General features: G+C 49.3%; 15 protein-coding genes across 15 annotated transcripts; 6 read left to right on the top strand and 9 right to left on the bottom strand.

Annotated features, from left to right (window-relative positions):
• Positions 1 to 236: 236 nt before the first annotated feature.
• On the bottom strand, positions 237 to 1,679 carry PHATRDRAFT_48230 (predicted protein; the record flags this gene model as incomplete). The annotated part of the gene is made up of 1 exon (XM_002182528.1): positions 237 to 1,679. Exon 1 carries the CDS (start codon positions 1,584 to 1,586, stop codon positions 237 to 239), a length of 1,350 nt encoding a protein of 449 aa, XP_002182564.1. The 5' UTR covers positions 1,587 to 1,679.
• Positions 1,680 to 2,220: 541 nt separating this feature from the next.
• Positions 2,221 to 3,315, bottom strand: PHATRDRAFT_48229 (predicted protein; the record flags this gene model as incomplete). Its single annotated transcript, XM_002182527.1, has 1 exon — positions 2,221 to 3,315. The coding sequence occupies exon 1, from the start codon at positions 3,268 to 3,270 to the stop codon at positions 2,221 to 2,223; it is 1,050 nt and encodes a 349-aa protein (XP_002182563.1). The 5' UTR covers positions 3,271 to 3,315.
• A 231-nt stretch (positions 3,316 to 3,546) lies between these two features.
• PHATRDRAFT_48228 (predicted protein) lies at positions 3,547 to 5,810 on the top strand. The gene has a single exon (XM_002182680.1). It carries the CDS (start codon positions 3,566 to 3,568, stop codon positions 5,756 to 5,758), a length of 2,193 nt encoding a protein of 730 aa, XP_002182716.1. The 5' UTR covers positions 3,547 to 3,565; the 3' UTR covers positions 5,759 to 5,810.
• Positions 5,811 to 5,815: 5 nt separating this feature from the next.
• Positions 5,816 to 7,751, bottom strand: PHATRDRAFT_48227 (predicted protein). The gene is made up of 2 exons (XM_002182526.1): positions 7,192 to 7,751; positions 5,816 to 7,089 (listed from the first exon to the last, which is right to left on the bottom strand). Exons 1-2 carry the CDS (start codon positions 7,673 to 7,675, stop codon positions 5,861 to 5,863), a joined length of 1,713 nt encoding a protein of 570 aa, XP_002182562.1. The 5' UTR covers positions 7,676 to 7,751; the 3' UTR covers positions 5,816 to 5,860.
• A 248-nt stretch (positions 7,752 to 7,999) lies between these two features.
• Positions 8,000 to 10,102, top strand: PHATRDRAFT_48226 (predicted protein). The gene has a single exon (XM_002182679.1). The coding sequence runs from the start codon at positions 8,210 to 8,212 to the stop codon at positions 10,034 to 10,036; it is 1,827 nt and encodes a 608-aa protein (XP_002182715.1). The 5' UTR covers positions 8,000 to 8,209; the 3' UTR covers positions 10,037 to 10,102.
• A 22-nt stretch (positions 10,103 to 10,124) lies between these two features.
• PHATRDRAFT_48225 (predicted protein) lies at positions 10,125 to 11,453 on the bottom strand (the record flags this gene model as incomplete). Its single annotated transcript, XM_002182525.1, has 1 exon — positions 10,125 to 11,453. The coding sequence occupies exon 1, from the start codon at positions 11,229 to 11,231 to the stop codon at positions 10,125 to 10,127; it is 1,107 nt and encodes a 368-aa protein (XP_002182561.1). The 5' UTR covers positions 11,232 to 11,453.
• Positions 11,454 to 11,670: 217 nt separating this feature from the next.
• PHATRDRAFT_38634 (predicted protein) lies at positions 11,671 to 12,456 on the top strand (the record flags this gene model as incomplete). The annotated part of the gene is made up of 1 exon (XM_002182678.1): positions 11,671 to 12,456. One exon carries the CDS (start codon positions 11,671 to 11,673, stop codon positions 12,454 to 12,456), a length of 786 nt encoding a protein of 261 aa, XP_002182714.1.
• Positions 12,457 to 12,677: 221 nt separating this feature from the next.
• On the bottom strand, positions 12,678 to 13,097 carry PHATRDRAFT_38633 (predicted protein; the record flags this gene model as incomplete). Its single annotated transcript, XM_002182524.1, has 1 exon — positions 12,678 to 13,097. One exon carries the CDS (start codon positions 13,095 to 13,097, stop codon positions 12,678 to 12,680), a length of 420 nt encoding a protein of 139 aa, XP_002182560.1.
• An 806-nt stretch (positions 13,098 to 13,903) lies between these two features.
• PHATRDRAFT_38632 (predicted protein) lies at positions 13,904 to 14,209 on the top strand (the record flags this gene model as incomplete). The annotated part of the gene is made up of 1 exon (XM_002182677.1): positions 13,904 to 14,209. The coding sequence occupies one exon, from the start codon at positions 13,904 to 13,906 to the stop codon at positions 14,207 to 14,209; it is 306 nt and encodes a 101-aa protein (XP_002182713.1).
• A 305-nt stretch (positions 14,210 to 14,514) lies between these two features.
• Positions 14,515 to 15,409, bottom strand: PHATRDRAFT_38631 (6-phosphogluconolactonase; the record flags this gene model as incomplete). The annotated part of the gene is made up of 2 exons (XM_002182523.1): positions 14,515 to 15,060; positions 15,119 to 15,409. 2 exons carry the CDS (start codon positions 15,407 to 15,409, stop codon positions 14,515 to 14,517), a joined length of 837 nt encoding a protein of 278 aa, XP_002182559.1.
• On the bottom strand, positions 15,407 to 17,061 carry PHATRDRAFT_22279 (predicted protein). Its single transcript, XM_002182522.1, has 3 exons — positions 16,794 to 17,061; positions 16,537 to 16,680; positions 15,407 to 16,456 (listed from the first exon to the last, which is right to left on the bottom strand). Exons 1-3 carry the CDS (start codon positions 16,942 to 16,944, stop codon positions 15,780 to 15,782), a joined length of 972 nt encoding a protein of 323 aa, XP_002182558.1. The 5' UTR covers positions 16,945 to 17,061; the 3' UTR covers positions 15,407 to 15,779.
• A 422-nt stretch (positions 17,062 to 17,483) lies between these two features.
• PHATRDRAFT_48223 (predicted protein) lies at positions 17,484 to 19,274 on the top strand. The gene is made up of 2 exons (XM_002182676.1): positions 17,484 to 17,573; positions 17,789 to 19,274. Exons 1-2 carry the CDS (start codon positions 17,507 to 17,509, stop codon positions 19,210 to 19,212), a joined length of 1,491 nt encoding a protein of 496 aa, XP_002182712.1. The 5' UTR covers positions 17,484 to 17,506; the 3' UTR covers positions 19,213 to 19,274.
• Positions 19,275 to 19,347: 73 nt separating this feature from the next.
• On the bottom strand, positions 19,348 to 20,019 carry PHATRDRAFT_38628 (predicted protein; the record flags this gene model as incomplete). The annotated part of the gene is made up of 1 exon (XM_002182521.1): positions 19,348 to 20,019. The coding sequence occupies one exon, from the start codon at positions 20,017 to 20,019 to the stop codon at positions 19,348 to 19,350; it is 672 nt and encodes a 223-aa protein (XP_002182557.1).
• A 518-nt stretch (positions 20,020 to 20,537) lies between these two features.
• On the top strand, positions 20,538 to 21,158 carry PHATRDRAFT_38627 (predicted protein; the record flags this gene model as incomplete). Its single annotated transcript, XM_002182675.1, has 1 exon — positions 20,538 to 21,158. One exon carries the CDS (start codon positions 20,538 to 20,540, stop codon positions 21,156 to 21,158), a length of 621 nt encoding a protein of 206 aa, XP_002182711.1.
• A 1,204-nt stretch (positions 21,159 to 22,362) lies between these two features.
• Positions 22,363 to 23,232, bottom strand: ELO6b_1 (delta 6 desaturase). Its single transcript, XM_002182520.1, has 2 exons — positions 23,124 to 23,232; positions 22,363 to 23,048 (listed from the first exon to the last, which is right to left on the bottom strand). Exons 1-2 carry the CDS (start codon positions 23,131 to 23,133, stop codon positions 22,408 to 22,410), a joined length of 651 nt encoding a protein of 216 aa, XP_002182556.1. The 5' UTR covers positions 23,134 to 23,232; the 3' UTR covers positions 22,363 to 22,407.
• Between the last annotated feature and the right edge of the window lie 1,911 nt (positions 23,233 to 25,143).

Below are 25,143 nucleotides of genomic sequence, written 5' to 3'. Positions count from 1 at the left end.
AATGTGAATGTGGTCAAGTAGTCTCCTTACGCTCTCTCTTCCAAAATACTAATGTGCAGAGCATTTGGCTTAGGTAACTGAGGGGGCTTCCGTCGATTTCTTCTTGTCCGATCGGCGGTATTTTCCCGTTTACGCTTATTGACTACAACAGGGTGCATATCGTAGTGGTAGCTGACACAAAAGCGGCACTGTGAGTATGGAATGCGTACTGATCTCCTACGAAGATCGGTCAGCACTTACTTGAAACTGACTTGCCAAGCAATCCTCTCCTCCGGAGGGAGCGGAGAGCCGTTTGGAAGATAAGCTCTATTACTACCGTCAATACGGATCAAATTGTCTGAAAATTCTTCGTCGCCATTGTCGTACATTTTAGCTCGGCGAAGAAACTCTGCTGCCAGTGATTCAGAATCTTCATCGTCTAGCCCATCGAGCCCGGCCAAAATTACTGAGGTAGCCAAAATTCGGGCTCCGAACAACGCAAATTCTTCGCGACGACCCAAATTCGTATTCGTCTTTTTAAAACGGTGAGAGAAGTCAGGCTCAGATCCGGATACTATAGCCGAAGCACCGAAAATTGCTCGAGCGTTAGTCGTGAGCACTTCCCTCAAAATCAGCAACGTTCCGAGGAATACCCTCAAATCATCGTCCTTCGTCACTCCACCTGCTATCATAGCTGGCGCAATCACGTCCGTGGCAAACTGGTGCAGTGAGACCGACACCATGGATAAATGCTGTTCATGCAAGTCCAATTCCATCTCAGCTCGTTTCATATCTAGAGCCCGGCGCGAAACAGAGGCAGGATCCACGCATCGCGGCGGTGATGGCCATGGACCAGTAGTGAGCGAGTCAATGACCAAGTCAACTGCTGCTGTAATTTGGTTCATTTGGCGATCTTGATTAGATTGTGGAGGATCTGCGGTAGTCATTTCCGCGTCAGATGCAGTATCGTTGGCCTCTTCTATTGTCCGCTCGACGCTGCTTGGAGCAATCCTATCATCATCCTCGTCCTGATCATCATTCCATTCTTGCTCCAACAGCTCCCTCGCTGTAGAATTCCTCTCTTCAAGAAGGTTTTCCTCTTTCTCAAAGTTTGCGGATATTCTGTCATCTGGTTGGGTGGTTTGCTCGCCCAAACGCTTGTTTTGCTGCTCCTTTTCCGGATTGTCGATTTGGCTTAGAGCCCGACCCAAACTCCGCTTGACTGCAAATTTTCGAACGAGCTTTCCGCTATTCGGAAAGGTAGCGTTGGGCATCTCACTTTCTTGTGGCTTGGCTGCGACTTTTTCTTCATTAGCTTCCAGGGTAGACGGGTCGCCGACTTCCTCTGCGCCTTTCGGACGAAGAACAGTGTCCGGTCTCTCTTTTGATTTCGTGTCTCTTCCGTCATCGATTCGTCCCAATACTATGGACATTATTTCCGAAAGGCCTTTCCAAACGGAAGTAGCGGGCTTTGCGCTCTCATGTTGGTCTTGGTTTTGAGTTGCACTCGGAAGCGGCGAAGAGGACTCAGAGTGGTTGGTGTCGATGCCTTCCGTGGCATCTTGTTCTGATCCTTCGTTCGGGCTCCCCGGTTCTTCCCTTTCCATACCTGATCCGGAATCGATTAGTAATTTAAGGTGGGGTGTGTGGATACGTTAGGCAAGTCCTGTAGAGACCTTTGTTCGGGAGTTGCCAACTTGATAACTACGGAATAGGTATTGTTACGCTAGGTCCTTGACAGTGTACACCATGGTGTATATCTAGCTGCCGGCTCTTTACATAGGTACCGATTATTCCCGAAGACTGTCCTATCATCCAAGTAAATCTTTCAATAGGCTGATTAACGTCTCGCGACACAAGTCGAATCTAACGTGCTCTACAGAGCTGGAAGCTGCGGAACACGGAAAAGCCTAACGCAGTACTTTGCGAAGTATGGCACTGTAAATGTCCTCCCGGTTCACTGTTCATGTAAGTTCGCTGACAATCCTATGTCCAACCTTTCAGAGTATATTGTTTTGAAGGATGAGCATCAGCAATGCCGTACGGGCGAGTACGATGCATTAGTATAAGATTCAGAGGGTACGGAAAGAATAGCCATTTTTAGCCCTAGAGTCCTTGCATCGAATTAATTTACTGTTAGACCGACCTGTAACAAGAATTGACGTCTACTCCGCTTTGGATGTACTGGGTCAACATCAATCCAAAATTGCGTCTTTCTTAACGACGTAGTCACAACCTCTTTTACGAGTGCTCCCGCTCTTCCCCAGTTCCACGATTGCGTTCGAGTCGACTCTTAATGTCGTCCATAAGCTCTTGATCTTGCTGGAAGATAGGCCACGTAACATTTTGAATAACGCGGTTTTCCTCCAAAAAGTCCAGAACTACTTGCGTCCGTTGCGTCCGACGCTCCGGTGTCAACCTACGAAAGTTGTCCACAAAGTCGTCGGTAAATTGCAAACAGAGCGTCTGCAGGGTAGGGTGGAACCGTAGTGCGTGAAACAGCATAGTCCAGCCATCATCATTAATATCGAGATAGCGGATGACGAGTGTTTCCAAGCCAAGATTGTGTTCTAGACCTCTACAGAAATCGTGCAATGGCTCTCCCTGTAGCCAAAAGTGCAGCAACAAGTCCATGCTTCGGACGACCGAATTTCCACCCAGTCCCGTACCAAACTTGGCGAACTCTTGCAGAGTGCAGCTTATGGTAAGTTTGGAGGGACATTGGTTGGACGCGACGGCCTGATGCAGTCCCTCTACGGTGCACTGTCGATACTCCATCCGCGGTATCGTTTTGGCCAGCAGCTGGCAGGTCGAATCATCCACGTCCACAAACTGCAACCGCACAGCGACAATCTTGTGCTTGGCGGACAATACCGTTGCGAGCCCCGTGTCGCTGGCCAAAGGGGGAAAGGGATGTCTCGGTTGCGTCGCGAAACTTTGGAACGTGAGTTCGAGTTCGTCCTTGCCGTTCGCCAAGAGCAACAACAAACCGGCAAGGGTACCCACGGCGGCTTGCGCATTCTGGGCCGATATATGGAGAACCTGCTTGCTGTCAATCGACGGGACTTGGACAACGAGATCAACCGCATAATTGTGGTCGATGGGGGCTTGGGATTGGTCCGTGAGGCAGCAGCAGTCTACCGACGTCCACACGATCCTCGGCGGGACACACGCTCGGAAGAAATCCTTCCACGACACGCCCTGGGCAATGATATCCGCAAAACTTCCAATTAATGTAACTTGATCATCGTCTGGGGAATTTTCCTTATTCCGGGGCTGGAACAAGTTCATCCTGGTCGACGGATACAACGATGGTTCGTTTTAGGGAAGGACAAGGTCTTTTTTTGTGAAGCCCAAGGGAAAAGTGAAAAACGGAAATTTCTGCCGTCGAAAATGACCTTCTAAAAACCCGGATATATAAGGTAGACGATTTACAGTTAGTACAAACAGATTTTCGCTTGACAGGGAAGCTTATTACGTGCCGAAAGGAACGGCAGAGTCCAAACAAGGAAACGTGGAAGCGAACCGAGCTTATTCTTCTCCTCCTCGTGATTGGTGGTTCCATTGCTTCGTGTCGATTACGATCATGTCACGGATAGAGACACGTAGTAAAAGAAGACGGAGGTGTACGATGTGGCTGGTTGCACTGGGGAACCTCGGTGCACCGCATACGCTGGGCTTCATACCACCGACTCCTTCGGTAATGCGGCTACCTCCCTTGTTGGCACGTCCTGTTCATCACTCGTCGTCGTCCGAGAACGACGCTTCCGCTGCTCAGCCTCCATCCTCACCCGGGTCGCTGCGGGAATTACTAATCGTACTCGACGACCTGGGAATTCGATATCCACCGGAAGCTTCGAGATACGAACTGGAACAACTCTGGCGCCGCGAATGGGTGCGGCAAACGAAACAACAAACAGCCAGACAGATTTGGACGGAACACTCGGAATCCACGACTGCAATCGTTGCGCCTCAAGCCAAACGAAAGTCTACCCGCAAAGGACTAAAGGAAGAATACCCGCAACGATGGTCTCTCGGAGAGTTGGTGGAAAAATTGGATGAGCAGAATATAAGGTACTCGCCCACGGCGACACGCGAGGATCTCGAGTTTTTGTGGAATACGAGGGCACGTCCGGTAGATTCAGTCGATCCTATCTTCACCAATAGGCAGTCGGATGCCATACCTCGAGACCCATCCAAGTCGGCCAACAGGGACGTCGTTACCCCTATAGACGACCTGATTAAAGAACTGGATCGTCAAAACCTACGTTATCCTCCTACAGCTACCCGCGCCGATCTGGAAGATATACTAAATAGTACACCGCAACCGTCGCCGTCGCCATCACGATATGGTCGACAACCCAAAGACCCCGATCTCGCGGAAAAACTGCGCAAACGAGGGAGTCGAAGCCGACAGCAAGAATTGGAAATGTCCTCCTGGCAGCGAGCTCTGCAACACAGTCAACGAACAATTTCCAACGTACTGCTCGAATCTCTTCCGGCCAAGGTGGACAGCGCCACCAAACGAGTGAGTAGCAAAGCCTCTCGAGCAGCAGACCGCGCCGCTCGTAGAGCTCGCCAAGTGTCACGGCAAGCCAAAGACTATTTTACCGTAGATGAAAACGGCGTGCGGGATGTGCCGTTCCAGTACGTGTACCAGGAGGAGCGCCCGCGACCGATCAACATTCGCTTTCGACCCGTAGATACAGATATGATGTTCTATCGTGCAAGTCCAACTCTTCGACCGCGTGCAAGACCGCGGCCGCCTTCCAGTTCTCCTTCCGGGCGCCCACATACACCGACGAGCGGGGCGACTGCTGCAACCACTGCTCAGTCGTCTCCGCTGTTCCGGGGCGTACCGCGATTGCTGCCAGTATCCTCCGCTTATAAGGAAGGCTCTTTCTCCCAGCCACCACCGTCGTCCAATCCCGGAAGTCACTCATCAGAACATGGACAAAGAAAGAACCGAAAAGTATACAGTCCGTACTCCAAGGATAATATCTGGGACGAAAAGGATGCCTTCGATCGGTTTGGCGACTTTCTTGCCGATACAGCCGATAAGGTCATGTGGGGGAAATACGACTTGTCTCAGCAGCCTTCTGAGCGAGGAGCGGATAGGCAAACAGCAGAACCAGAGAGCAAAACTCCTAAGCCTCATTCCAAGAAACAGTCTCCAGCGGAGTATCGCCACTGGAAAGATCGGCTTGAAGAGCGTTTCGACACAATGCTCGGAATTCATGAGAAGGGTGAATACTATAAGAAATGGACTGATCGAGAGATAGATGATCATCGCCAGAAAAGTGGCGGTGACGTGTTTTCTTTTGCACGAGGGGAACAGCTGAGAGGGAACCGGCGGAGCAAACGGCAAAAGTACGAGAAGCCAATTTGGGAAGAGGAGGGAAGCTTGATTTCTCTCCTGTTTGGTCGAACCCCTGCCGGAGGCAGTCTTCTCTACGAAAAGTTGTTAGACACGAAATCAGGCTCTATCTTGAATGTTTTTCGAGCGGGAGCAAAGTCGTTTCTGCTAGTAGGGAGCTACTTGTGTCGATGGGCCAGTGTCCGTGGTGCTTTGCCTCAACCGGTAGTTGTACTTGGAGTGTTCACTGCGGGTATCTGCGCCCATCCAAGGCGGCGCCTTCGGACTGTTGCAATCTCGCTCATTGTACTGCGGACAGTTGGAGAGCTCTTACACGGCTACTTGGTTGGAGATCAAGAATGGAACGAGGATGACGCCTCAAGCGATAGTTCCGGAAGTGATTACGAAGGCGCTGGAATGTAGATATGGACATGAGCAAGTAACATAGTAAATCATAAACGACAAAAAGTGATTCAAAATCAGCTTGCATTAAATCAGCTTATATGTATATTTCTCTATCTGATTTCAACCTTCCTTTCGGGAATGGTCCACTGCGTTGGTGAAGCTCATCGCGGCATCGTTCATCCACTTCCAAGTATTAAGAAAAAAGAACCAACCGAGCGGCCATCCCACGTGCCCCCCACCTTTGGTCAATAACAATAGCAAATTTCCAGTTCCTGTTTTGGTAAGGTTTGTAGGATGCATGAGACCATGATTGGCGCCTACAGTCCGAAACGTTACAAGCGGATCGTCCAGGGCGTGAATGACCAAAAGAGGAATCGACAAGCTTTGGATTCTTCTCTGTGGCTCTAGCGATGGACCATTGTACTCCTCAATAGGGATATCCCCCAACGCAGACATTTCGGAATAATAGTGATCCAAGTCCCGAAAGCCATTGTAGGCTACAACAGCTGTTTCGTCAATCTCTGAAACGTGTGCGGCCCTCATTAGATTTTTCATTTGGTCTTTTGTCAATCTTGCGTGAACTCGCTCTCCCCATTTACCGACCACGAAATCGTCTCGTAGAGTCTGTGCAAGCATGGGTTGCCAAAGTCGCTGAGCTCGATAGAAATCAGCCTCGAAGCGCATATCGAGACCTCCCGAAATCGCAACTGCCGAATCGAGCGCGCAATTCTCTCCTGAACGTGCAACATAGTTGCTCAGGATAATGGCCCCCATAGAGTAGCCAACGCCCGCCAGTATTTGGTCTCCAATGAGCGTTTGTCGAAGTCTTAGTGCCGCAGTATGAGCGTCGGAAATGCGGGCGCCGTGAAAGACATCCCATCCCCGAATAGGCAAATCGCCGAGTCCGCGTGCAATCATGACCACTACCGTCGATCCCTCTCCTGTGCGCCGCCACGTGAAGTCTTGGACGTAGCCTTCCTGAGAACCACCGTTAAGCCCATGTAGAATAAGATAGAGAGGTTTTGTGACATCGTGGCCTGCTTCTGGAAACCCAATATCCAAGGCCGTCACCTCGCCATCATCCAGAGGAAGCCATACACGTGTATACGAAAAGTCACGAACCAAGTTCAAAAGGAAAGGGAGGCCCGTCCGGCCGTCACCTGTAGGGATCCAAGGACTCGCTCCATATTCTTTACTGTACGTGCGTTGCGACAGAGGCCAGTGTTCAACCAATTTGTTGATGAATTCATTTTCTTGGTTGTAGTAAAGACCTTCCGCTATTTCACAGCGTTCCGCGGAATCCCCGAAGGTAAACGCACCAGTCTCATAATCGTATACAAGGAATAGCGCTAGGAGTATCAAACAAAACTTGCCAATCATTGTTTGTCGTAGTCGTTAGCGTACGGACACATTCACGGACAGGAGTAATAACATGATCAGCATCGACCCACCGTAGACGGGTCCGTATTCGAGCACATACAAGGTATCGGTGAAGAGAACGATCGAGGAAGCTACCGAAAGGAGGCACGTAACAGAAAGAAAGACTTTCTGGGGACGTGTAGCTGTTTTGGAATCTTGATCCGATATCCCCTTGATACTTGTGTACAGCAAATGAGCCAACCCGATGGGAGCCAAAATGGAGCTACATAGACGCAACCAAAGTTCTCCAATTGCAATTAGACTCGGGACTCCTTTGGCTGTGATGGTCAAAACAACATCCCAGAAGGACTCTAAATGATCATTGGTTAACAAGGGGCCTTGGGATGGCACACCGGGAATCTCGTACGGTTGTGGGGCTTCTGAGCCGCAAAATGGATGCGTCGCAGACAAATTCAACTGATTCAAAAAGCTCAGGGAAGATGTCGGAAGAGTGGACCAGTCCGACGGTCTCTGCTCACCGCAGTAAGCTTCGATTGTCCACTTGGAGTCTTTCATGAACTTTACTTGTGATGGCAACAACAGTAAATTTTGTTTATTGGAACTTACAGTTAGCAACTGCTTTGGGACTCTGGCAGAAGAAAAATGAGCCGATGAAAAGAATAAAAGATCGAGATAGACGAGGCCAAGCGAACGCGACCGATCCGAACGCAAAAAATCCGGGTGTTGGCTGGAAACGTCTTGGCGATATTACGAAACTCGTTAGGTGTGCTTTTTGATCCAATACACAATCTAACAGTAAATGTAAAAGCGAACCCAATTTTGACGTTCCTAGCTAGAAAGGTCAAGAGAACGAGAACGAAGCAATCACAGTCAATAGATCACGCACTCTGCAACTGGTGGAGCAAGTAAGCGTTTCTTGCATCGCGAGGAAGATTGGAATTCGTACTTTGTCCAACGGAAGTTACAGCAAGAGACTTCCCCGATAATTCGCGATAAAAATGGACTCTTTTGAGAACCGTCATCAATGGCGTACTTTGACATACCTCTCAACACCTCCATCCCAGCAAGTTGGTGCTCAACAAATGAAAGATGCCATGGTCTTTGGATGAATTTTGCGCATCTCACAGGGGAAGCACCTGGGAGCAATTACCAGCATCGTCTGTCGCCTTTTTGAAAAAGTTAGACCTGACCACCATACATCCGTACTGTCAGAACGCTTCCGCCTTTTTAGAGGACCCAGCGATTCCTTCTATGGGACCACTGAGAGAACCAGTCGATGACACAACAATCGAAGCCCTTGTTACATTTGCGTATGCTAAGCTTGTTCCCTTCTGTGGCTTTCTTGATCTTTGGATTCGTCTTGTTTCTGGTTTCCTGGCTCCAATAGGTGTGATGATGCTTATATTGGAAAATCAAGGCTCGAGCGTTGGGAAAAGGAGCCTACATACGCACACGCCACATCACTGGAATTCTATTGTTATCACTTTTTGTTCCATGATCGTGATGGTCGATTCGATGTATGTAAATGAATTTGGCTGCTACTACGGGGCCACACTGTTTCTTTTGGCCACGGTTCTGTCCCTACGGATTGCAGTACAACGACGGTTGGTAAAAAGTCAAATTGTTCTATTCCTTCTCATTTTCTTGGCGTTATACTTGACCTTTGACTGGCGACGATTCGAATTTCAGTTTGGCGACCCGTTTGATGTAAACCGCACGGTGGAAAGTGGTCTTTATTACAGTTCACAGAATGGCCTCATTCACGACGCGGTTTCGCTCTGGCCCGAACACCGGTACTTGTATTCGGCAGCAACTGGAGCGACGCCATGGATGCTTACCGGCGATGTTCGCACTGGATTGCCCTTTTATCTTAACTACATACCCGACCCATTTTGGACACGAGTATATCTACCGACCGCGGATGGCGAAGTCTTGGCTCTTGACATAGCCTTTCCCGAAAACGGGCACAACGCATCTAAACCTTTATACCTGATTCTGCATGGCGTCAACGGAGGGAGCAAGGAAACGTATGCAACAGATTTGACGTGGAGAAGAACAAGGGACGGTTCCACCGTTATCATTATGATTTCGAGGGGGCTGATGGACGTTCCCATGAGAGGGTGGGATTTGTTTCACGGCGCACGTTGGCAAGATGCGCACACGACAGCTCTCCGTTTACGGCAAGCTATGGATGGCGGTGAAAATCATATTCTGGCTGGCGTGGGATATTCCATGGGTGCTATTGTGCTGAACAACTATGTCGCGTCGGCGGGGCCCGACTGTGCCTTGGATGTGGCCTTTTCTATTTCTGGTGCCCTCGAGTGTCGGAACGAACAGTACTATCGTCGTGCCATGCGTACCTGGGAACCTATGATTGCCGAAAATATTCGCTCCACGCAGCACTTGCGGAAGTGGGGACAGAGGCTTCGAGCTCGCCTCGGCCGAGATGCCTTCCGTTCACTGATGAGAGCCACGAATATTGTAGAGCTGGACAAGTATACGGCGGTAGCATATAATCGGTTCCGAGACTTGAACGACTTTTACTCTCAGATGGGTGCCTTGGGTGACATCGCTTGGAGCGACTTGGACAAGACGCCGTCCAAAATTGCTTCAGCAAAGGTGTTCAACATTTCAATTCCTCTCTGTGTCATGCATGCATTTGAAGATCCTATCAGTTCATGGCGAACGGTTGCGGCCAGCGACGGATTCCTAGAACCCAACAATTTAGTTCAAACCGGCGAAGGAAACCTTGTCCTGCTGCTCACGGAAAAAGGAGGTCATGTAGGTTGGCCTATAGGCTGGTTACCGTTCTTAAAAAAGTGGGAATTTATGAACGAGGCTGCCGCAAGCTTTGTCGACGCTGTCGCTGAAGCGAAGCGTATAAGATATGGAAAATTTCCAGAAGTCAACAAGTAGAATACTTTGGAGTACTGAAATGAAACGGGCCTTGGGTTTAAATACGGCTAGTATCCACTTAATACTACTTCTTGTTGTTTGTACGCGTCTATTGGCAATACAAATCGGGCCGAATTTGCACTAGGCTGTACAGCACGGCGAGATCTTTGTGAGCCAGACTTAGTACGTAAGGAATCAGTGGCTCGTGAACAGCGCAAGAAGTTTGGATCAAGCCCCGTCCTGCTTTGTTCGAGGCAACCACATGAGTTAAGGCTTTGGTGCATTTGGACGGCAAAGTTGCAGTAATGATACCGAGGCGGACAAGCGCCGTGTTGTACTGGAGAGACGTCAAAAGGCGAGCCGCGAATGATTCACAAATTGGATTCATATCAAGTGATAGTTGACGGAGAGTAGTATTTTGATGCAACGCATCGAAAACTGTACTTGTTCCCGCCAAGGTGTTTCCAAAGTTGTTTGATGACAGGTCCAATTCTCGCAAGGAGCTACAGCGCAGCAAAAGACCCAGTGAAATAGGATCCCTCAGTTGATTCCCGGACAAATCCAGGATGCTCATCGTATTTTGTGATTGAACCGCGGCGGCCAGACTCGCGATTTCGGTGATACCACCACGAATCAAAGACAACTCGCGCAGCTTGGGAGATGCTCGTATAGCCTGCGATAATCGGTCCATAGCTCGCGGAGTCCAACACGCCGAGTATATTTTCAATTTTTTCAAGGAATCATTTGTTTTTATGGCATCCGCGAGACAACACAAAGCGTCTTCCGTTACGTCAGAGTCAAGGATTAGACACAACTCTCGTAAAGTCGTATTGTGTGCCAAACTTTGGCAGAGAGGAAGCAAGCATTCCGGCAACAATCGGCGTATACTCAAGGTCTGAATGCCTGTCGACTGATGATTCAAGGCCATCGCCAGCAACTCCGCATCTCGTCGGGGCATGCGAACACCAAGGAATGAGAGGTTCTGGACAAAAGGACATCCGTTCAAAGCCCTGAGAAAGTCGCCAATACTTAGTTCTGTCGGGTAAGTTTGCATGATTCTGACCGTCCCCAAGGACTCATCACCCGCACGGATTTTCGTCACGACACGATTCAGTTTGACTTGCTGCTCGATCCATTCTTCGCAGTTCGTACGATACGAATGACGATGCTGCGCACTAAGCTCGCTTTGAGTAGCGTATTGGTGTGACCGGATCATGGTACTGTAACTATAAATTACAAGAGTCCAGAGAATTTCACTGGAAGAAATGATTGGATGCACAGTCGCAGTCCGGATGCGATGCGTTTTGTAGAACAAAAATACACCCACGTTACAGTTAGAGAGCCGTCAAATATTGGCAAACGCCGATTGGTGGACATTTTGGTTCCGAGATCGTCACAGCTCAGCGACTATAAAATAAATATGATACCACGTCAACTCGACCGATCGACCGACCTATTCCGAATCCACGTCAATTCAAGTCTACATACAGTTAGAGTTACGTAGCACGAGATAACCCGAATATTCAAATTAGTACCCGGATGTTACGAGACTCATTCCGTTGGCCCCTTGACCTTGGAAAGAATTTTTAGCGCACCGACCATGGTGGTTTCCAAGTCTGCGCATTCGATCGCTTGATCCGAGCGACAGCCAAAACATGACGATGACGACTCGCAGGCGCCTACTTGTTTTAGGCTCGTCTCGTCCACGGAGTACATCTCCGCTGGGGCTGATACTCCTGGGGGCTGCACTGGCAACGTCCCAATCCTTCCAGCAAGTCGTGCAATGGTTAAAGGATCACGCCGAATCTCTGCTGGTCCCTCTTTACATCGCGATTGTAACCGTTTATTTGACCTACGTGGCCTTTCGTGAACATCTGGATCCGGTTCTGCGGGTACTGTTCGAAAAAAAGGCGCAAGGCTTAGAATCTATGTCATCGAGAGTGGCCGCACCCTCCACTTCCGAGCTCGACCCGGCTTTCTTAAGAAAGGCCGATTTGGACGATCCTCAGCCCGTAGATCTTACCGGTGTTTATAAATTGATAAGTAACGACAATTTCGACGGCTTTTTGGAAGTCCAGGGCATTCCATGGGCGCTCCGACGTGCCGCCAATGCCGCCCGGCCCGTTCACCGGATCACCCATCGAGGCAGTCACTTGACGATCAAAATCGAAGGCATCATCGAGTCGCAAACCACGTACATCATCAACGGACCGCCCGTAGAGACCAACGTACGCGGCCGCATTTTTCGCGATCAAGTCACGTATTTGGAAAATGATCGGGGCATTGTGGTGCGGAAAACGGCTGTTACCGAGAATTACGATGTAACGGTCCAGCGCGAACTTTCCACCGATGCGCAGCATATTGTCATGACTTCTACCGCCATGTTTCGTGATGAACGCGTACCGGTGCAATGTATCCAACATTTTGATCGTCTTGAGTAGAAAATGAATCGAGGATCTTGTACTTTTTGAAAAAATTTTGCAAAATTGTTGTTAACTGTAAAATACGTAAATAGTAGCCAGCGTTGTCTAGAGGTCTATGGGGGGTGTCGGGATACGGAGAAAATACAAACAGGTAGAACAGAAATAAAAACAGAGGGGCCAAGGAGAGGCTCGGAGAGTGAGCACGGCGCTTGCAGCCGATCGTCAGATGGAGCCAGACTTTACCAAGTCATGGCTTCCTCTTCCTGGTCTTCCATGGGCGTATCGACAAAGTACCCCCAAGCGGGTCCTTGTGATTGTCCACAATCGTGAGTTGTCAAAGTGGATACTGCGTCGGGCTGTGGTAATCGTCGCAACGGGGTGCATGCCCTGTTCCGGTTCGTGGACGTGAGTGCAGAAAGATCCACGTACCCGCGTCGGGATTCGACGCTTCCCCAACCTCGCACGAGACCTCGACCCAAACTTTCGGTGGAAGAACTCGGGTTGGCCGTACTCATGGAATCATCGTCTTCGGAACACGCCAACGAAGGCATAGATCCGAGTTGACTGGAGGTTTGGAGCGTTTTACAGTTAAAAGGTTCACCGGGAGACGAAATGGACAACGCGGACAAACAGAGACTAGAAACGCCGGATCTCGTCATTGTACTTGTTTGGTGCGGTGTAACATCCATAATCATTGGAAAAGGATCGACGAGGATGAGGGAATAACACAAAGACAAGCATCCAACAAAGGCTGGGATATGGGACAGAATGGGGGGTGCGGATCGTATGCGGTCAGGAGTGGAAGTATGCTTTGGGTGCCGCAGCTTGAAGAACCTTTGACACGCGAGTGTGTTTTCTGCCGTGATGACTTGGGGCAGTCGAGTTGGGTCGGGTCGTACAAACTGTCAGTATCCGAAACCGGAAGAAGTTTCGATGGGCCTCCTCGCTACGGTAACACTCACAGGCTAGAGTACTCCTGACAGGGCCACGTCGACGATTTTGACATCTCCAGGATTGGTTGTCAGCGACGAATGTCGGTAACGGATCACTCCTGATGACGCAGGTCTCTCTTGGCTGATATCATCGATTGGCAGTTTTTGATTGGCCCAAATCCTTGGCGTCGAGCAAAGTTCAAACCAAACTCCATAAATATACCAGGGAGTGATATCTGATGTCAGCGATATCGCAGGAGCAATTGCAGCGAGATTTCTGAAAGTGCGTTAGATAGAATGATTTCATTGGTTTCTTTTCCGATTCGTTCCACTCACGCATCTCCCCACCATTCCACATCACCCCCTCCCGAGAGACATTTTGAGAAACGGTTCCGTATCCACGCCATCCTTTGCAACCGCGCTTTTTCGCCGTATTTCTCGATCTCACAATCCTCACCTGCAAGCATTGCTTCTTTCCAGGACAAGCCACACACACTCAACAACAACAACAACCACCAATACCAATACCTAATATGCCTGCTATTCTGATGCGCTCCTTACCCATGCGTCGGTGTCATCCTTCGCAACCCACAAAAACTACCGCCGCATCCACACTGTTGGCCGACTTTCACGCCCTCTCGCTGAGATTATCGTCTACCCACACCACGCCCTCTTCTAGCCAATACAGCAGTCGGTCGGCAACTCCTCGTCCCAGCCGGTCTTCTTCCGGCTATTTCCAGGAAACATCTTCCCCCTCGGCGTCTCTGTGGGGCAAAGAACTGGCAACCAATGGTGAAGACGAATGGGGTCAATTCGTGGACTTTGGAGTAACCCGATAGGGATTTGGAAACACGCCTTTTCTCAATCCACACCGCTACGCTATCATTCCAAAACGGATTCACCACGGGAAAGCATTCTGTTTCCCGTCTCAATCGTCTTACTTTCGCCAAGGATGTTTCTTGAAAACATTTCGTCAAACCGTAGAAGACCTGTCAAACAAACCCCCCAATGTAATTTATAATACAAACGCTACCAGATACAACGCATGATTTCAATCACAAAAAGTGTCTGTATAATTAATTGCAAGACCAAGCACGGAACAAGTCGTTCCTTATCTTTACAGTATGCTTGTGGTCCGTGACATTTAAGATCCATAGCTCACGCCGAGTTTCGACGCGGCGGCTTGGTCGAGCACCCAGGTTGCCACATCCCGTAAACCGACCGCCGGGAAGGTGGAGATAGTCTCGTTCTCGTCCGCTATTGCTCGCCGCATGCCATCCGACTTGCCTTGCGGATACTTGTCCGAAACTCCGCACGCGGCAACCACAACTTGCTTGGCTGCCTTCATCACGGGGAGCGAAAGCGTTATGCTCGGAGGCTGTTTCATGCCAACGGACAGCACCCACGAGCCGTCGCAGCCAACCAAGGCTTCCTCACGTCCCGGGTAGAGCGATCCAATGTGGCCGTCGTCGCCGACGCCAATCAAGGCTAAATCAAACACGGGCAAGCCGTCCACAACCGGAAGAATTTCTGGCGACAGAGCCCGTATTTTGGATTCGTAGGACACGGCCTCGGCAGGACCGTCTTCCGTTCCGTCCATTACAATCGTAGCACAGCCTTTCCAATCGTCTAGAAAAAGCTTGCACGCTTTAGCGTGCGTCGCCAATGCGCTATCTGTCACGGGTACGCACTTGTGATTCACGTACACGACCGTGGTTTTCTCCGTCCAGTCCCCCCCCGCTGCCAACCAACATTTGGAGAATGCTACCTCCCGGGATCGCCAGAGCGAACGATCCCTTTTCTGCGAGAGCTTGCTCCGCCGCGTCCTCCACGATTGCCCGGATACGCGCCCCCACGGCAGACGCGTCGGGCAGAATCTCTACGTTGGAGCTCAAGACTACCGGTGTTTTATGCGCCAAAAGTTGTAGAAACGCCTCGCTTCGCGGGATCGGCGACGGAACGAATCCGTGGCAGAGCGTCGTCCATGTCAAGCACAAAAGTAACTGTAAGTTCCTGATATTGGTGGAACAGGCTATCATGTTAAAGGCCCTTATCCAGAGAAATGGAGATTATGGATCGTCAATGACTACCTATCTGTCCGATATCTGTATGACTGACAGACGGGTTTTCGCAATTCCAAACTCTCCGTGTCAAGAAAAACTTGGCTCCGCTGTTGCCTATTTGACTAATTCCGAAAAGCCACTGGTTTCCAATATCAGGATAGTTTCAATTTCGATAGAACGTGGAGCGTCCTGACTGTGGATGCACACTCAGTCAACAGACCCAATGGTGGTTGAGGACTGTACACCACCACAAGATTTGGATCAACCGTATACTAAAAACAATCAAGCATGTCATTGCGCATCCAAGAAACAATGAGTAACGTAACCCACAGGGTCCCAAATCACTCTATTTGGGGGGTTGCGCTGCCGCACCACCCGTAGTGCCCATTCCCATGACTGTCTTGAAGCTGTCGTATATCCACCATTGCAAGCCTGTTAGTGTGCCAATCATGAGAATTCGCGGTGCCAGCCCTTTCATGGCCAAATCCCGTAGACCAACCTCGGACGCAATTTTACCCACACTCTTGCCTTTGTTGTCGGATTTTCCCATGAGACTGACAAGATTGTCGGCTGGATGGGACACAATTGCACAAATAATACCGGCAATGTAGCCACTCGCAAACGTGATGCCCAGCTGCGTCGGCTTATCGTACGTGTCCTTTGGTTTGGTAAAGACGTGGGTGTAGAAGCCTTCCACAACTTTTTCAAAAAAGAAAAACTTGGCAACTGTATAGGGGATTTGACGACCCCATAAAGGAACGAGTGATCCGTAAGGGAAGCGTGTTTCGGCCGCATCCAGACGCATCTTGGCGAGTGCCGGGCCAAACGCAGTTGGAAACGTCCCCGGAGGGCTAGTTTGGACCTTCACCTTGACCATTTCCCAAGGACACAACATGAGATCGGCGAAGAACTCGGCGCTACCCGAAGCAGCCGCGTACACGAGCCCACGCCACTGGAACGACTTCTCTTCTCCTAGCGCTGTACTATACACGTCCTTGAAAACTTCGTAAAGCCCGAATTTACCTATCTCAGAAAGCAGACCATGGGCATGAGCCGACTATAGAAAATGTCTGCGGAAAGAAGCTTTGACGACGACCACGTACCAGCTCCTTGTAAGGAATACCCAATCGCGGTTGGCGCCCAACCCTTGAGCAATCCAACGGCGCCTTCCTCCGCTAGAACGGTACGAATCCCAAAAATTAACTGAGGATACTTTTGTGGGTTGACTTGCATGTTGCACTTGACCACTTTCGGTCAACAAAAGTTACCAACAACAATAGTGTTGAATAATTACGTGAGGATTTCGGATTTGTCAGCATGCACGGTCTGACAGTGACGGTAAGTCTCGAAGTACACGTACCATCAAGGGGTACAATTGCGGTATGTGTAATACCACAGGACAGGATTCCGCCCACGATGCATTTTCCGTAGTAAAGATTGTCGTGCGGAATGGGATGGGACCAGCGGGCGTTCCATGTTTTGATTGTTTCGGGTTTCGTCGTAGTCGTCATCGTGGAGGGCAGAATTGATCCAATGAACAAAGTGGGTTGAACCGAGTTGTGATCCGTTAGTGTTCGTGGAAAGATCTCGTTCGACTTCCATACCGCGTTTTTATAGGCATACTTTCGTCGGAAAACGCATTCTGGTGCCGCGACGCGAGGCAATCGATCGCATTCCCTCTATCACCGAGAATTCTCTGCCGTTTCGAACACGAAATCCGGGAAATGCGAAGACGTACCCACACCACTATCACGACCGAAGGGTTGCGGTTTTCCCATGCTTATTTGTTTGCGTGGCTGCTTCCAACAAATACAGAGTGTTTTGGTCCCCGTCGGAATTTTTAGCTTACGAATGTTGGGCTGTGACTGTGAATTCTACAGTTCCAGTGTTCACGATACGACAAGCGAGGTGTCACGGCAGGATGCCAATCCTGTGTAGGAATGGTACTAGGTTGTACAGGGAATTTGATCACGCAGCCCTGGGTAACGAGGTCCAATTCCATCTAGCCCAGCGCGGAAGATTGACCACACCCAGCGGCGGAGAACAACAGAAACAACAAATTTCGAATCATCGATGAAGATCACGTTTGCTTCTTATTGCCTTTGGATCATGACGGCTTCTTCCTCCGCAAACTTTCAAAGTAAGTCAAACACGGTGGTGCTTCGAAAACGCTACGATACGGCACACGGTAGAGAAAAAGGATTTCAATGGGAAAGGCGAAATCGTCTTTCTACGCTTCGCTGATTTGGTGGATTCGGGATCGCTGCGGAAGTCTGTGTTACCGAATTCGATGGTCTTTCTTCGTCTAGAGTGTTGTCGTCACCTAACCTTTCCTACTCTCTTCATTCTGTGTAGTTGGTTCCCAGTACACATCCATGTCTCGTGTCGAGATGGAGGCCTTTCAGGATGTGGCTCTTTGGTGCGACTCGGACGTGCACGAGCTCTGCGATGCTCGTCAGTCGGTGCCTTCGTTAGCCGATATGCTCCTGCCCGCGGATCCCTTGAAGGATTTTGGGCTTTTCATGGATAGTTTGATGGACTCGGTACTCGTCATGCCTCCTCAGCCCTCGGGTTCTTGGGTCGTGGTGATGCACGAAGTGGAGCCCGAAGACAACGCCGCGCAAACGGTGATTTCGCAACTCGCCGCTTCCACTCACCCCGACGATGTCGAGGCTGTCACACAGCAAATGGTCCAGCACGGACAAGCCGTCATGGAAGACCAGACCGCGACGGCGGAAAAACGTCGCATGGCACGTCGTTTGACCGAAGTAGCTCCCGAACATCTCCACCAACACCGTTTGGCTCTACTCCCCTTTGGATCCCCGCAACGCAACCGATGCCTGCAAACGGCCTTTGAACATGCCGCGGTTACGCACAATTGCGGTGTGGCTCTGGAAAACTTGCAGTCGGCGCGGGTCGCTCAGTACACGGCTCGTGTGCAACGCAGCCAGTACGATATGAGTCTCGTGACCAATTTTTCGGTCATGTACGCCTTTGTTATTTTCACCGTGATTGTAGCCTTCCTGCGCAAGCGTAAAGAACGCAAGGAACACCGTCGCCTCAAGATTAATATCCTCAAAGCCATTTACAGCACCCCGGCTCTCAAAAACTTGGTGGAAGAAAGGATTGGTGAAGAAATTGGCAGCGTTCCGCCTTTGCCTTGGTTTTCGCTCATGAAGTTTGGCCGCCACGCCGCAACTTTTCGTCGCCTCCTACACGTGATGTTCCTACTGCGTATCTCCACATTGATGCTCCTCATGACTGCACTCTGGACGGCACCCCAGTATGTTCTGCCACTCTGCGTCTGCCTTTCCGTGATCTTGTTTGGGGTCGTCGCCTTTGCCCCCAAACCCGTCCACGTCTGTGCCTGTTGCTGCTGCAGCGCCACCACGGATGACGCCAAGAACGGATCGCTCACCGCCGAACAGGCTTGCTGTGGATGCTGCCAAGGAACCGGAGTTTGTGCCCCGTCCTGTGCGTCGTGCTGTGGGGCCAATGGAGACGCGGGCTGCAACTGCGACGGCGACAATGAGGATTGCTGCTGTGACGACGACAAGAAAACGGCAAGCAAGGAATGGAAGTTGGCTGGTGATTGTGAATGTTGTTGCTGCTGTAACGCAACCCTTGAGGATCGCAAGAACGGCACCTTGACGGTTGAACAGGCTTGCTGCGGATGTTGCCAAGGTTCCGGCGTTTGCAGCGCTGCTGGCTGCGGACGTACTGGAGATACGACGCCCCAGAAGGCCATTTACGAAGCAATCCCTATCCAGATTGTTTAGAGGGCTAGACAATGCCGTTTACATATTAACACGTAGTTTACTAATGAATTTTCATCGACAGTACTTGCTTCACTGAATTGTTTTGGTAGCGCCAGAGGTCCGGTACAGCGCGCAAGACCCTTTTTCCGACCATATTTACACCTCTTTCTTATCGATCTTGCCAGTGGCACCGTCGTAGAGAATGCGAAGGATCTTGGCGTACCAAAACAGATTCAAACAGTAAAAGCCGCACAAGGCGAGTTGCAGGTAATCGGTATAACCCCGCCCAGCTTGCTTGAGCTGCAAACTAAGAACGGGCACCCACACAATTCGACAGAGCGTAAAGGCCAAGGCAAAGAGAATAAAGTGAGCCGGATGCCGGGTAGTTTTGGCGACGTATAGAAAGGGCGTACTGCATTCGAGCAAGGCGGCTTTGGAATTCATGCGCAACTCGCGACAGACGGGGGTCGTATAGTTCGCCACTCCCAATAGCAAACAAAAGGTGGCGTGCACGGTGTACGCGACGTCGCCTCTGACGATACAGTCCACAATATCTACCAAAAAGTAAGCCATGGACCACAGGATCGAAAGGCGTTCGCTGAAGACGGCATCGTTGTCGTAGTAGAGAGAAATTAAACCCAACACAATCGCCCCGAAATTGTGAAAACTGTGCAGAAGAGTCCATTTGTGGAACTCTCTTCGCACGAAACGGCAGTACGTATAGGAGACGACCCAGAAGAGCAAAGGTAAATAGAGCGGGAGAAAGCTTGTGTCACCGTTGTAGACGCTCCAGAATTTGTACAACCCGAGGAATAGTGGATTGGACATTATAAGGTGCGCTTCTTGGCAATACAAGAATCGCCGAGATCGAGATCGTCACGACTCTTACAAGAAAATGTGCAAAAATTGTGGTATTGATGCTACCGATGAATCATCCGTGCCATCGTGCTTTCCACTACCTATCTCGGAAGGTCCCAATCGTTGTGATGGTTTCGATCGTCTTCGCGGATTCGTTTGGTAGGTTGACAATGGACCGAAACATCGTTCCTGCCAAAGAGTACAATAGCCAGATTGTGGAAGCTGTGATGTCACAGTGAAAACACTCCGACTTCGTGACCCAATTTTGATTAACGACTGGCACGTACGTGTTCAGGTCGACCCTGTTTTGACCCCATTGCAAAACAACCACACCTTGTCGAACAACGCAGACACGATGAAATCATTTCACCATGGGCGGAGGCGTCATGGCAAACAGTGCCACAGTTCCATAGTATTCCAGGTAGTCAGACCTCGAAGGTATATCAAAATTCGCCCCGTATTGCAACTGCCAACCGTTCCTTTTCTTTATGCAGAAAAGAACGAAACGGATGGGTCAGCGTCGAATTCTCCTTGCGCTGTTAGTGCTCTCGGCTCGGACAATCTTCACGAGCACGTTTACATTGGGGGCAATTGAAACTAAGCAGCGTTGCACAACCTCTTCCACGGAAATTCATGCAACATCCCGCAAAGAATTTCTCTCCCAATTTGTTGTCGCTGGATCCTTGCTGATTCCCACGGCCGCCTCTGCGGACATTACCAACAAAGTTGCTTCGTCGGCCGCTTTGCGCAAGGTCAAGATTTGCCAAAAGAAATTGGTCGCCATGGAAGACTACGTACTGCTATCGGATTATGCGGCAATTAAGGATTCACTGCGAGCCGCACCGTTTTCGGACGTTCGCAAGGCGGCTTCTACGCTAGTTCGGGGCGGCGAAGACGGACCGGACGCCGAAGGGCTCCAAACCAAGTATAAGGCCTTTATCACCTCGATCGAGAAAATGGACGGTACCGCTAGTGTGGCTTTAAGGGGAAGAAAGCTGTCGGATGGAGAGTTCTTGGCCGCGTATTCCGCGGCCGTAGTAGCCCTCGCCGACTTTGTTGCCCTCGCGGAAGAAGCCATCAAGGTTCCGCTGAGAGAGGAACCGGTATAGGGTACAATCAATGGCATACAAGCTACAAGATGCACCCCACGATACCATCTCCTCTACAATGTGGATAAGTTACGAGTGATGTGTCCAAGTAGACACTTTAATCACAATACTGGTATTTTTAGGAAACACTTTGCAGATTGTGAAATCGAGAACCGAATATCGTTTCGTAGCCCTACCGACGTGTTTATGCATTTAATCTAAACGGTAGCTGTTCTCAAGGGGATGGCTTCCAATAGGGTTTCTTTGTTTCAATAGAAAGAAAAGTCCGTATACCAGACATATTTTAACGTCTTCGAAAACAGTCTCAGGCATCTCTTTGCCACGCACGTTGCCCTCTGACAGCGAGTGAAGATTTTCGCAGTATCAGTCACAATTTCTTACACCGCCATGCCAGGTCTCTTTTCGACGGAAGGAACGGTCAGCATACTACGACAACGTAGAGCGACCGAGACCCTGGCTCTGGGTGTGTTGAAACACCGTAGTGATTCCCTTTGCACGCTATACGCTCTAATCTACGTGGGTACAATTTTTCCGCTTTTCCTTTCAGCAAGATGTAATGCCCCCAATGGTTTTGGTCGTTGTTTCCCATTCGGGGCGAAGATCGGGACAGAAAGTGGTCAAATTTTCTGGTGTACAGGTAATACAATCTATTGGAGCTGATTCTGCTCCGTGTCAATAGGAAGAGAGGGGAATGTCGACAAGTATTTCAGATGCGACCAACAAATGCAAACACCTAACTGTAAATAGGAAACGATTCTCGATTTTTTTATGTAAGAGGTAATTTGTAAGAGATCTTGGTTTTGACTGGAATAGTGAATTTCCTATATTTCACAGTCAAAATCAAGAACAACTATCAAGAACTCTCGCGTCAATAAAATTTTGCAGGTCAGCGGACACGTTGTGCCGCACATCGCTTGGTTCTGTAGTGACGGTCTACTACGACAAACCTGGGCATATCAAAATTATACTCACAGTCAACGATACGAGAAGTGACATAACGAGCTTTCAGTAAGTGAATTCACCTAGCAGTAATGTAAGAAAATGCTTCCCGTCAACCAATGCAACAACCAATCTTGTTGTGGAAAGCAACTATTGAATCTATCAAAAAGTGAGAATAGTAGTTCACGTTTGTGATTTTTTCCTCGCGCCTCACGAAAACGCTGAAGGCTTCGGCAACATCCGCTAATGCCAAACCAAACGTCCTCGCAATCTTAACGTTGGCGTACTTATTTTAAAGCCTACGTTTCGCTCATGCCGTCTTTTTCTTCTTCGGCTTGAGGTACGAGCTGACAAAGAACTGGGCGAACAAAACAAAGAGCGAAAAAATGTAAACCAAGTATGATATCCCCACCCGGCTATGGGGAGCAGCACAGCCTTTATGCAAGACCATGATAGCATGCGTCATCATCGTGATGAATTGCACCAACTGCATGCTGGTCAAACTAGACTTCCACCAAATGGGCAAGGATTTGCCGGTCTCGGGGATCTTGGTGTGCATGCAAATGAAGTAGTACGTGTACATCACAGTGTGGACGAAAGTGTTCAAGAAAATGGTAAGAAAGATATCACCGTCGAAGTTTAAATGTGTATTCAACCAGCAGAAAAGAAAGACGGTGGTATGGTGGTAGACGTGCAGGAAGGAAAGTTGACGCCATTTCTTCCCGAGAACAATAAATATGGTGTCCCAAAAATCCCAAATTTTGGAAACGTAAAAGAGCCATTGGAGATTGGCGAGAGGCGGATTTTCAAAGTCGCAATCATTGCACGGCCAAAATGTGTAGTCGTTGCGATAAGCAAGAAGACCGGCTTCAATGGTCATGTAAGCACACAGCATAATCTGGGAAAGGTTGTAGACAAACATGAGCGGGTACGGGTCAATTGCGGGGATTCCTTCGAGAGTAAAGAATCGAGTTCGTCAGATATTGTACCGCAACAGAAATAGACAATCGCAATTTTTCCACCTACCCATACTCATAATGAGCAATCCAACAAAGACAAAGAAAACGTAAGCGATAGCGATGGTAAAAGCAGTAGCAAAATCAGTGAACTCCCATCCCTGATTATGGGAAGGAAATAAATGGTGATGAATTCAGGAATAAACAGGAATCCAACCAGTAAAGCAAAAAAATACTGGATCTGGAGTTGTCTCGCTACGAAGCTTGCGTATTGTTGTATTCCTAGCTGAACTCAACAGTCTAAAGCTATGGGGAGCAGACATAGGGAATGCATACCTGGAAGCCAAGACCAAAGAAAAGGTCTTTGTTGTAGCTGGTCCGGAATTTGCCGAGCTAGAAGGACACATTCTTGTTATCAACAAGGCACTGTATGGTCTCAGGAGCAGTGGACTCCGATGGCATGAGAGATTTGCGGACACCCTTCGGGACCTTGGGTTCACAGCAAGTAAGGCCGACTCGGATGTCTGGATACGAGCCAATGGTAGAGTATACAAGTACATTGTGGTCTGGGTTGACAACATCGCCGTTGCAGCCCACAGTCCTGGAGATATCATTGATCAACTCAAGGAGCAACACAAGTACAAGCTCAAAAGTGTTGGTCCTCTTGAATACCACTTGGGATGTACTTTTGAGCGAGACAAGGACGGCACTCTTTCATACCACCCAAAGAAAAATATATTGCATGTATGATGGAGCAGTATGAGAGGATGTATGGTGAACAGCCCAAGATGTATGTGTCCCCACTAGAGAAAGGAGACCATCCGGAACTAGATGCTACATCGGAACTCAGTGAAGACGGGATAAAGCAGTACCAGTCACTCATTGGGAGCTTGCAATGGCTCATCACACTAGGTCGATTTGATATAGCCACTGCTGTTATGAGTATGTCAAGATTTCGAGTGGCATCCCGTGAAGGACATCTTGATCGACTCAAGCGGATGTACGGTTACGTCAAGAAGATGAAGAATGGTGCTATTCGGGTTCGTACTGATGAGCCCAACTACTCAGAACTACCGGACAAGCGTCATAACTGGGCAACTTCTGTATACGGGGATGTCAAAGAACTTCTTCCTCATGATGCACCAACGGCACTTGGAAAGCATGTCACTCTAACAAGCTACGTTGATGCAAACCTATACCACGACATGGTAACAGGTCGTTCTGTGACAGGAGTCCTCCATCTTATCAACAAGACTCCCTTTGAATGGTTCTCAAAGCGTCAGGCTACTGTTGAGACTGCCACCTATGGGTCTGAGTTTGTTGCAGCTCGGATTGCAGTTGAGCAAATCATGGACATCCGTACTACCCTCCGTTACCTTGGAGTACCAGTGACAGGAAAGACAATCTTGTTTGGTGACAACCAGTCAGTGATTACTAGCTCAACAGAACCTCAGTCGCCCATAAACAAGCGTCATAATGCATTGTCTTATCATCGCGTTTGTGAGGCAATTGCAGCAGGAGTTGTTGATTTCCAGAAAATCTTGGGAGCCGAAAACGTGGCAGATGTGCTCAGTAAGCACTGGGGTTTTCAACAGGCATGGCCAGTCCTTAAGCCACTCTTGTTCTGGCAAGGTGATACATCAAATTGTGAGGTGAAGACTTTCAAGACCACCAAGCAGGCTGATGGGGAGTGTTACGGTATGCCTCCTTGCGACATGTCTCATGGACATGATTCGCCTAACATGGATGTCGCAAGTGTGAATCAAAACTATGCACATGGAGTTAAGGAGGCGCGCACAGTAATATTGTCAGCCTTATTTCGTGGCCACGTGGACTCACAATAAAGGGTGCATTTGTACAATTGCTATGTTTCCGGAGGCGCATGTGTTTAGTCCTTACTTGTCAGTTTACAAGACCAAGGTACAGTGAAATACGATCGAAACATAGGAGATACGATTGCGGGGACAAAAGAGGTACCACGAACCACATGGTGGGATTGAACAAGATCCTATACTCACCATAGGTATCGTGCAAGGAACTTATAGTTCCGAAAGTATATATACATGTGAAAGAAAGGTTGCCTGTTGAGA

Source organism: Phaeodactylum tricornutum, chromosome 16, assembly GCF_000150955.2.
Source record: "Phaeodactylum tricornutum CCAP 1055/1 chromosome 16, whole genome shotgun sequence".
Taxonomy (NCBI): domain Eukaryota; phylum Bacillariophyta; class Bacillariophyceae; order Surirellales; family Neidiaceae; genus Phaeodactylum; species Phaeodactylum tricornutum.
The sequence above is the reverse complement of the archived record's forward strand: the minus strand, read 5'-3'. Positions and strand labels throughout refer to the sequence as shown.